Here is an 11,575-nt window from a genome sequence, read left to right as displayed (position 1 = left end):
TGGACAGCCCCACTACACCTGTACACACAGGTACACACTTCCTTCTCCGTATTTGCTCAGCTTCTTGTCACTGAGCCAGATTTCCCCTGGGCTTACAGATCCCGGAATCCTAAGATGTCAAACCAGCAAATTAAAAAGAGTTGACATTTTATTTAGAGCTCTGCAAGTGAAAACATGGCTTCTGGTTTATTGTGCTGTGGTTTGCCGTGACCCTTCTGCTAACTCTCCCCCTTCTTCACAGCAGGATGGAAGTGAGGAGAGGAAACTGGCTGACACAGGAGCCGGAGTGAGGCCCGCGGACGCGCGCACGCAGCCTGCACCATGAGGTCGTGTCTACCTTCTACGCGATAGGAGCCCGGGGCAGGTGAAGTTGCCGGAGAGCGATGGCTCTGTTTACTCCATGGAAGTTGTCCTCTCAGAAGCTGGGCTTTTTCCTGGTGACTTTCGGCTTCATTTGGGGTATGATGCTCCTGCATTTTACCATCCAGCAGCGAACTCAGCCTGAAAGCAGCTCCATGCTGCGCGAGCAGATCCTGGACCTCAGCAAAAGGTACATCAAGGCTCTGGCGGAAGAAAACAGGAACGTGGTGGACGGACCATACGCCGGCGTCATGACAGCTTACGGTAAGCGCGGTGCTGCCGGGGGGGCCTCCGCATCGAAGCGTGCCGGGGCCTCGAAAGGATCCCAGAGGCTCCCAGAACTTGGTTTTGTCATGGATTGACCATCCCTCACCACTGGCTGCTGCGTGGGTGGCGAATTACACACAGAGGGGCACTTTCAGAAAGTTAAAGCAACACTTGTTTGGGGATTCCGAGTTCTTGTACACGTGGACACTTTCCCCTAGGAGCAGTGGTCCTGGCTCTATTTGCTGTAGCTCCTCCTCCCTCAACACGTTTCTGGGACAGTGTGGTCTCATATGGGAGTGTGTTCAGGGAATGTCAAACATTCTTGTTGTCCTTCTCTAAACAAATCTTAATTAAGACTGGTGGGGGTGAGGTGAGACTCCTTAGAGAGTGGGGAGGAATGTTCTGTGGAAGCCAATAAATTTAGAGCCAAACGTGTGCCCCCCTTCTGCCAATGTACAGGACGTCGGTGCCTACGTGCAGGCTAAGAGCTGTAACCTTTGGCTTCTTCAGGTTTTACTGCTCTTGTTTTTTGCTGTTATCTTTAATTGCCCTCAGTTTGGAAAAAAATCTTTGTACTTGTTGCTTTTTTTCTTAGGTGCCTTAAATTCTTTCTGAAGTTATAGAGAGTAAAAACATACACATATGGAATATAACGTATTTTTCTCTTTTTTTTTTTTTTTTTAGCAAAAGTTATGCTTAATATAGAAAAGTTGGAAGACGTAGACAAGCAAAATGAAATCACACATAAGTCTACTACTACAGGCAGTAACCGTAATTAACATCTCAGTGTATATCTTTGATGTTTTATATACACACACAATGTATATACACAAATACAAAATTGCAAATGAAACATGCAAATGGCATCATACCGTGTTTTGGAGAATCTACATCTCAGCTTTGCTGTGGCCACTGAGTATTCATAGCAGACTTGGTCTGTGGAAGATGACTTGTTATTGGTCAGTGGCAAATCTAGTCATTGAATTGAGGCTTCAGGGCTCTCAGTGTTTGGGACAAATAATATAAATGAGATACAAGAATGGGGTTGAAAAAGGTTGGTGAGGTAGAGAAAGGTTGGTGTTCAATCAAGGAATGTGCTCTGAAGTATATAAAATTCAAATGATGATTCCTAAAAATGTATGGCAGCAGGTTCAGTTCAGCATGGGTTGAATTCAAATGCAAGAAATCATATTCTGTTACACACATATCCTTCCATTCTGAAAGGATCCCAAAAACTTGGTTTTCAAAATTCTATATATAAAATAAATAAATTTATTATGTGTATGTGTATATATTAAGGAGAAGAAGAAGATGGTTACTTCTAAAGAACAATGTGGAAATTCTTTTTCAGTGCTTAGTATTTGCACAATCACACACATCTGCTTTTAAGCTAGTCGAAGTTTCAAAGTTTGAATATGTCTAAATAAAATGCAACCTTTTTTGATCTGATTTAAAAAAATGAGATTTCATTTTGAGAGCCCTCACTGAAAAACAACTAGGTAGTTTTTTCAGAGGGTGGTTTGTTTCGTTTTGTTTTGAGTTTGGAGATAGGGTCTCACTTTGTTGCCCAGGCTAGAGTGCAGTGGTGTCATCATAGCTCACAGCAACCTCAAACTCCTGTACTCCAGCCATCCTCCTGCCTCAGCCTCCCAAGTAGCTGGGACTACAGGTGTGTGCCACCAGGCCCGCTAATTTTTCTATCTTTTTGTAGAGATGGAGTCTTGCTTTGTCGCTCAGGCTGCTCTCGAAACTCCTGTCCTCAAGTGATCCTCTCTCCTCGGCCTTCCAAAGTGCTAGGATTACAGGTGTGAGCCACCATGCCTGGCCCGGAGGGTGCATTTTAAAGTTACTCATTAACTAACATCTTCTGTAACATTTCCAGAGTAACATGTAAACTATCAGAAAAAAAATACAGCCAATTGTCACCATTGATGTTACCAATGTGTATGATGTGACAGGTAACACAGATGCTGTTTTCAAGTTCTGGTTTTATGTATTTCATATTATAGCTTTGGCAGGAAAGGTGAATCACTGAGTAGTTTTCTTCTCTTGTTGATCTCAGTCTCTCAGACCTTTCCCATGAGCAGGAAGAAGCCACATGGATGGCAGATTTGTGGACTTTGAGTTTCTCTAGTTGTTGCGGCTGTCTTTATTGTGTACTGCTAAAAATCTCAGGAAAGGCTTCCTCCAAATTCTAAAGGACAGTGATCTGTTCTTAGCTTTTCAGCCTTGCAGGAATATTCTTTTTAAAAAGTTACCAAAACCCAAACAGTGTTAGAATTTCAACCACCTTGTATGTTAGTAGTAAACATAGGAATTTGCATCTCAAAGAAACTATAGAAATTATTCATTCCAACTTGCTCCTTTTACAGATGAACCCTAGCAAAATAATGTTCTTCTCAATAACAACAGGGAAACAGTCAAACAGGTCACACCAGCCTGTCTGACTCACACTGCTACTTTTCTCTTTTATTTAATCAACTTAACACGTCAATCAAAGTGGTCTTTGGAGCTGAGTTTCTGGAACGTAATTGGACTGTGGGTATTTGCTTCAGGTATTTGGGATCTTCATGTGGTCAGATCCCACTAAGCCAGGGTTTCTTACCTGGTACTGTTGATATTTTGGGGTGGGCCAAATTCAGTCCTTGCTGTGGGAGCTTTTCATGCACAGTAGGATTTTAGCAGCATCTCTGGGGTCTCTACCCACTAGATCCTGGTAGCATTTCCCTAGCTGTAATAATCAAAGATGTCTCCAGATGTGGGGGAGTCATTTCCCTCCTCCCTGCCACCTTAGAGGACCACTGCACTAGGAGTAGAAACAGCAAGCACTGGCACCATCTTCTTCAGGATATTCTCAAACGATAACTGTTTTTTGTCATTTCAAATTTGACAGCCTTGCCTTCTCCCCTGGTTCTCAGTTCTAGACACCAACAACTTGGAGCAACAGGATTATACCAGGGGTTGCTATAGTCCAGGGCCAGTCCTGGAAAGTTGGAGAGCCATTCCAGTGCCATGTGCTTCCCCTGAAATCTGTCAGTGTCAGTAACACTGACAGGCAGTCAGCTCTGCAGTTGATGTCAGATGATGATGCGGAGGCTGCAGGGTGTTCAGTGGGTTAGCTTGGCTCACAGGGCAGTGATGAGGATGCACGGGCCATTGGTTTCTAGTCTCTGTTCCTGCCACAAAGCAGCCCATGTGCATTGCACTGCCTAGACGTCTGCTCTGAAGGAGTGAAGAGTTGATCCTGTATGGCTGGGCTTTGTGTCTGGTTTGAATGAATCCAGTTAATAGGGGGGGAAGAAATCACTTCTCTCATACCCATATTGGTATAATCAGAGGGTTTCAGTATGCTATAAATGGGTCTTCAGTGTCTGTAGCAGGCGTTTGAAAAACTGTAGTAGCTGATTTTAGATGATTACTGATTTATTAGAATTTCTGGCCTGAGGTCCTAAAGCAGTAGGGTTCAGGAAATTATGGCCTATGGGCCAGATTCACACCTCTGCCTGGGTGTGTAAACAGTTTTATTGGAGCACAGCCACTGCCATTTGTTTATAACAAATGCAATAATAGAGAAACGTGATAATACCAGTGTTTAGTTCATAAAACATCTAGATCGTTCTGAGTCCATCGTCTAGCAGTCAGCATAGGATATTCTGAACACTCATCTGATCATGTTCCTCATTGACTCAACTATTTCCCAGAACTCCCATGGGCTAAGGCAGAGTCAGCAAACTATGGCCTGTGGGACAAATTCTCTTTGGTACCTGTTTTTGTAAATGTTACCAGAGCACAACTGCACCATTTTTTCATGTATTGTCTGTGACTGTTTTGCAACAAACAGCAGAGTTGAGTAATTGCCATAGTGACTGCAAAGCCTAAAATATTTACTGTCTGGTCCTTCACCCAAACTGTTTACCCTGACCTAGATAGTCCCTGGGTGAGTCTTTTTACTTCTGGGATGTGTATATATATATGTGTGTGTGTGCGCGCACGCAATCTCTTTCATCCTTGCATTTGGAGATTCACTGAAGACACCATCAGGTGCACATTGCAAATGCAGCATTTCTCTGGCCTCTGGAAATGCTACTTCTGAGTGGCAGGTCAAGGTCTGCAGTGGTTAGGAGCATGGGTTTGGCACCAGCTGGTTTGGCTTTGCCACATTCTGCCTGCATGGCCTGGGTCCGGGAGGCACACACTACTTTTATTTATTTTTTTTATGCCAGGTAATTTTTGAGTAAATGCTGGACATTATGAGTTAAAAATAATTATAGAGATAATTTAAGCCCTGAATGATATCACCTTTGTCTAGACAAGATGTGTTTTGTTTCTGGCAGGCAATTTGGCTAGTGGAAGATAATCTTAATCTAGTCTGGGATTGAGCTGATTTGAATCTTGGTTTCATTCTTGGTGAATCTAGTCTATTTCTAAGTTTAGAGAAATTCCTATGGCATAGCCCTTTGTTTGCCTGAACTGAAAACCTATATCGTTTTTTATGATCCCTCCTAGCTGACCTTCCCAAAAAGCTAATTTTTGCTTTCTCTTCCAAAAGTTCTGTTCAGTGTCTTAGGGTCTAGAATTTCCACTTATAAATTGGCAGATATTGTAAAGGGATAAACAGGTGAATGTCAAGTTCAACTTAATGCATGCTTTAAGTGCTTGTAAACAAATTTTAAAATAATCTACCCAACTTTTCTAGTTGTTCTCAGTGGTACTGCGCTATTTATATTGTTGGAAGGTAAAATCATAATCTCTTCCCCTTTAAATTTTTTTGCTAACATTAGTTCAATTGTTAACCTATGGTCTTTTTTATGGAGCACTACATTGTAGAAGTCCAAAACCCCTTCATTCTCTTTGCTCAAATTGCTGATTTGAAATCTACTATGTTCTCATCCCCATATCTATGGTTGGCACTATGAGAGATAAGGCCATAGAGTGAATGGATGGATGTATTTTTGTCTTGTATTTATTTTGATCTTTTGAGCTCAAATCACACTGCTACTTTTTCTGCCTACATGAAGTAAGGACTGAACTCTTCAAAAATAATTCAAATTATCAGAAAATTTTTAAAAATTCAGATGACTATGGGCATATCCATTAAATAACATACATTTGACTAAGTCTGTTTTTTCTACTGTGGTTTCCCCAGCACCTAGTACAGAGCTGATACAGAAGAGTCTATTGATAAACAGGTGTTGCGTGAATAAATAAATAATAACAGAGTGTGATAACCTATTGCTAAAGGCATGTTGAGTTAGTGACTTTGCCCATAAAGGATTCATTAACTAGTTTTTATAATGATGGCAAATCCTACAACGGAAAAGTGTGGTGTCACTTTAATAACCTTCCCGTTGGGTATACTATTAAAATGGGAATTTTTTTTTATTATTATTCCAGGGTATTGTGAGGGTACAAACATTATAGTTACACTTTATGTCTTTGGCTCACCCAAGAGCGGTTAAAGGCATGCCCTTCCCTCCCTTTACTAACTACTTTTAAAGTGGGGCTTCGGTGCCCCTCACCCAGGCCTGCGAAGGTAGAGTGGGGCACTGCAGGTCAGGTGCCCGATGTCAGGTACCTGATGTCAGCTGTTAGTTTGGCACTCAAACAATAATGGAAGAACTTCCAAAGAGTACCTTCCCGCGTCTCCACTCATCCCTGTGGTGATTTGAGAGAGACTTCTGAACTTCTTTGGGGACTTGTTATTTCAAAAGTGGTACCTGGACGATCTCCGAGGCGGCCTGTGTGGAATAGTGGGAGCATTCGTTCTCGGGGTGTGGAGGGCGTTTCTGTGCGTTGGCACCTGCCTCCGAAGCCCACGTGGAGCCGTTCGGCATCTCCCAGGCCAGCATGGCCAAGGTCCTGCCTGTCGGTGATGTCGCAGGAGTTGCATCATCACGAGCGGTGCCACTCACCCCCGTCAATGCCGTTCTTGTTTCCGAGGTGAATTGATCCCTGTCTCCAACAGCCTGACCCAAATTCTGATCCCTAGCGATCGCCTCTTATCTAGCAGGACTGCCCGTCCACTTCTGTTCTCTGATGAACACTGATGGAAACCTGAGGCGAGGGTGAGACACCCTGTCGTGGTCCATACACATCCTGTTAACCCTGGTGTGTCTCACCTGCTTCCTTCTGTTGGGCCAGGACATGCCCTGGGAAGGCCACCAGCTCAGGCTGAAATGGCCGTGGGCTCTCAGCTTCTCTGCTGGCGCCCACTGCGTAGCCCTCTGCCTGCCTCCTGCTTTCTCCCTGACCCCCAGGGTCTGTGGACCTGCTTTCGCTCACCTGCTTCTCTGAGCTGCTTAGGCCTGGCCAGACCCCTTGACTGGCTCATATCCTTCAAGCCTGACACGTGGGGAAATGTCTGTGTTGACCGGTGTGTGCCTTGTGCTGTCTAGGCTTTGTGCACACAGTGGAGAAAAAGATGGACACACTTCTGCTTTTGTGGATGCAGTGTTCTTTTTGGAGGGGAGAAATAATAAACAAGAGAATGTCAGATAGCAATAAATTCCAGGCAGAAAAATGACACAGAGGAATGTGATTTAGAAAAAAAAAAACCAGAGGGGCTGCTTGGTACTTGGAAGTTCAGAGAAGACCTCTCTCGGTAGGTGTCTTTTAAACTCAATGATAGCAAGGAGTGGCCAAGCGTGGTGGGAGGAGGGCAGTTGAGGCAGAGTGTCCCAGGCAGAGGTGTGCTGTGTGCCAGGCCCAAAGGCCAGCGTGTGCACTCCAGGGACAGAATGGAGGCTGCTGCCACTGAAACACAGCAGGGAGCAGCATGCAGGGTGTCAAGGGCTGAGAAGAGGGCAGCTGGGGTCAGGCCCTGCAGGCTGTGGACCCTGGATGATGGGAGGCAGAGGGGAGGGGTGGGGATGGGTGATCTTGTGAGTAAACCTGGCCTTGACCTCACCCTGTGGTCCCACTGCCATCTCCATGGGAGGAGGGAAGGTAACAAACAAGGAAGGAAGTTCCTCCTGTTTCCTTAAGGAGACACACGATGTGGGTGGAGACTAGGGGGCTGTGGAGAGGTAACTGCTTTGGGTGTCCAGTGGCCCTCGTTGGCCTGGGGTCTCATGTCTGAGATATCAGCCCCATTTAGGGCCGCCAGAGGTTGCTCTGAAAGGGTAGTAGCTGCACTGCGTTACAGATCCAGGTACTGTTCTGAGATTCAGACAAGAGCTTTTGCAAGTGTATCCTTCCATCTCTCCTGTGAAAAAGAAGGAAAAAAAAAAAGTAGGTTGGATTTCATTAGAGATGCAAGCCTGTAAAGGGTGTTTTGTTTTGTGGTTTTACTTTTTTCTTTTTGCCTCTACTCCTGCAAATATCAAGGGGCTGTTTTTTGAGGGTAGGGGCTTTTGTAGGGTGATATGGAAAACCACCACCGCTGAAGCAGAAATTCCCTGCCCTTGAGGAAAGTACACTGTTCTTGGAGTGAAACTGGCAGGGAGGAAAATAGCTGGGCTGTCTGGTGCGTCTGAGGCGGCCTCGGTTACTCTACGTTGACGTGGCCCGTGTGATTAAAGAAAGGGCTTCTCCTTTAAGAAACTTGGAACCTAAAAATGGGCCTCTTTGCGGCTTGGGGCTTTTCCAGCCGTCCTGTGGTGGAGTCCGGCCCCCCCAGCATCCTCATCAAAGCGAGGCCAAGTTCACAGGCACACCCGGCCCAGACCAGAGGTCTAAGGAGTGTTCTAGACGGGAGGAGTAAAATCAGAATAAGGGGCTCGTTCTCCAACTCTCTTGTCATCAAGACCTTTTCTTTCATGCTGTGCCACTGCCTCAAGTCTGGGCTAAGGAGGGGACGCACATATGTGGGGTCTGAGTCTCAGCTCAGGGTGTTCCTCACCTTCCCTGGCAGCCACAGCTCCACGTGACCCTGTCCCCGCTCTTGTGACACTGCGGGCACCCTAGAAAGCTCTGCACGCCCCACATCTGCCTCGACACCGCTGCTGTCTTCTAGGACGAGGCTGTTGGAGGTGGCTAAGCCTTCAACTATCTCTGAGCCCCTGCATTTGCTCTTCTCCTTCTATTCTCTGTTCCAGAAGGAGGGCCGGACCCAACTGTCATTGTCATTCTAACTAACACTCAAGCTACCTAGCATTGCATGTTTGCTGTATGTGCTGATCACCTCTTTGCCACTTAGAACGTCAGCTCCTAAAGAGCAAGGACTCTGGGACTCTGGTCTGTTTTGTTCCCCACCGTGCCCCAGGCCTTAGCACACAGTGGGAGCCACGAATGAATAGCAGCTCCCCCCACCCCCCAGTAGGACTCTGTGGTACAGGTACAGCTGGGACTAATGTGAAAATCACAGTAATGTTTTTAGCGATGCAGGAGAGGAGGAGAAACACCCTATGGACTCTGCATCCAAGAGGCTCCAAGTAGCTATTGTGCACGACCCTGACATGGGGCCGTTGTTCATCCTGGGAGGCCGTTCCAGAGTATCTGTGTGGGGTGGGGGAGGTGGGGGTGCGCTCCTTACTGGATTTGCGAGCTTGAGCGAGTCACTGCTCCTTTTAAAGCCTATTTCCTCTTCTGCGAAGCAGAGGATATGATATCACTTAACCTCATAGGCTTCTCGTAAGGATTATAAATGACACGTTTACAAAGCACTTAGATTAATAAAGTACATTCGTTGCTATTATTTGTCACTGACTCTGGCCTGGGTGTACCTGTGTCTGTTGCCACCCAACCAAAACTGTCCATGCAGACCCAACGTCACTTATTCTTGTGAACACAGAGCTTCAGCAGCCTGTTTGTGCAGCATTTACAGGGACGGGGCCTGAGCAGACACGAGAGGAAATCAGCTCTGCTCTAGAGGAAGGCAGGCTTGCCACCACCCTCCCAAACAGGGAGATGTGATTGTCATCGCCATGTTCAAAAGATAAAGTTTTCCTCTGTGGGCTGTAAGATGAGCTGGGTGCGGCCAGGCTCACCTGTGCATCTAACCAGGGCATCAGTGGTGGCGATGCTTCTTGTATGGGGTGCTGAGCAGAAAGGGGTAGTATGCAAAGCTGCCCTTTCCTGACAGGGAAGATGTGGGCTCCGGTGTCACATGGGGACCTTGGGTGACTGTGGACTTGACGTCTTATCACCTTAGTCCTTATCTCTTCCATAAAAAAAAGCTAAAATTCTCAGCTCCTCTTCCATAGCTGGCTGGGTGGTGGGAAAACTCAAAGGACAGCCTAAGCACTCCATTGTGGGTATTTATAGATTCTATAAAGCACTTGATATTATCAACAGGCCTAAATATCTTTTTTCAGATTCTGCTGCCTGGAAAGTTCTCTGAAATACTAACGACAGCCTCTGCAGCCCCCCAGGAAGAACATTCACTTCTAGGTACAAGTTCTGGTCAAAGCTTAAATCCGTAGTTTTAAGCCAGGAGAGAACGCTAGTTGGTGATGTTGAGCATCGGAGCTGCTCTTTGACTTGGGTAATTGTTCAGTGCCCTTTCGTGTCCAAGCTCTGCTGCCTTGACCAACTGCAGGGTGAAAGGCACACTTGTAAGTTCACATGCAGGCAAATTATCTACCATTTGGCTTTAAAATTCAAATGAGATGAGGCAGTGAGGGTCACTGAGATGTTTCTGATGGGTACTTGTGGCAATATCTTTGAGTCCTGGGAGTAGAATTCACTGTACTGTATGTATGTTTAAAATAGCACTTAATGCCTTTGTGACTTTGAAAGCACTGTGAATTTTTATGTAAGGTTGAGAGCGTGTATAATTTTGTATATAATTGAGGAAGTATAAAGAAGAACGAAGAATAAAAATACTCCTTACTCCAAAGGCAGATCTTATCACTGATAAAATTTTGATTTCCCTCCAGTCCTCCCACCTTTTCATTGCAGGTAGAAGCGTGTGTATGCATGTGTGTATATGCATATATATGTGCTTTTTTAAAAAATTGGGATATTTTAGATACAGCTTTTTAAACTCATTGTGTGTCCTCATGTCATTAGGTATTTTTGATGGCTGTATGCTTCTCCTTTGTCACCTATCCATTCAATAAGTATGTATTGAACTCCTGATGTTAACAGCTAGTGGCATAAACAGATGACAAGACAGACTTGGTCTCTGCCCTCCCTGAGTTTACAATCTAGTGATGTATTCTGTCTCATGAATGGATGATATAATGTAATTTAATCTTTTTGTTGGGCATTTGGGTGGTTTCCAGTTCTTATCTGTTAATAAATAACACCATTCTCTTTTATAAATAGCACGGCTTTGAATGCCCTTGTACATAGGGAATGGACTATATTTTGGTCATCACTATGAATGTATTATCTTTCTTTGGAAAGGTCACTCTAAAATTAATTTAAAAATATATAATTGATGAAACTTGACATTCCTGGCAGTCGATGGAAAAAAGAGGTTGAGGTTAATTCTTCTTTCATTAGCACCTTCCTTTCTCATTAACGCCTCGTCTTTGCCAGTTTCTCCGGAGCAGCAAGTGAGGCTGCTCTGTGGCTCTGTTGTTCACGCTCTGCCTCTCAGGGCAGCCATGGCGAGAAGGGATTTGAGTTAGGAGCAAGCATGGATATAAATTATTTTTGGCAGCTTGGATGTGAGACTTTGCTCACTGCAGTTGGTTCCGTGCCATCGAATTGTGGCAGCCACACCTTCAAAGTGGATCTCAACCTTGGCTATGCCCAGAATCCTTGACAGCTGGGTTCTGCAGGTTCGAATTTAGCACACTGAAGATGCAGCCTGGTAACGGTGACTCTACAGGGTGAGTCTGATGTACAGCAGGCTGAGAACCACTACTTTAGTAGAAGCATGTCCCAGGGCAAATGGGGCGGGGGACAGCATGGGCCCCAGGCACAGCCTTGCTTGGTAATTCCTCAAATATTGATTGATGAGATGATCTGGGAAATCGGGGTTTACCACCCAGTCTTGCAGCTTTAGCTGATAGATCTACAACCCTTATTCCAGCAGCAGGGCCCTCTACTGGGATCC

General features: G+C 45.3%; 1 protein-coding gene across 1 annotated transcript in view; it reads left to right on the top strand.

The window, feature by feature from the left end:
• Positions 1-239: 239 nt before the first annotated feature.
• The window catches only part of MGAT5 (mannosyl (alpha-1,6-)-glycoprotein beta-1,6-N-acetyl-glucosaminyltransferase), a 213,135-nt gene continuing 201,799 nt past the window's right edge, over positions 240-11,575 (top strand). The window contains exon 1 of the mRNA XM_012650516.1: positions 240-624. Coding sequence (XP_012505970.1) covers positions 384-624 — 241 coding nt within the window. The 5' untranslated portion in view covers positions 240-383. The remainder of the gene's footprint in view (positions 625-11,575) is intronic.

This window comes from Propithecus coquereli, unplaced genomic scaffold (assembly GCF_000956105.1).
Source record: "Propithecus coquereli isolate 6110/MARCELLA unplaced genomic scaffold, Pcoq_1.0 Scaffold33, whole genome shotgun sequence".
Taxonomy (NCBI): domain Eukaryota; kingdom Metazoa; phylum Chordata; class Mammalia; order Primates; family Indriidae; genus Propithecus; species Propithecus coquereli.
This window is presented reverse-complemented; position numbering and strand designations above follow the sequence as displayed.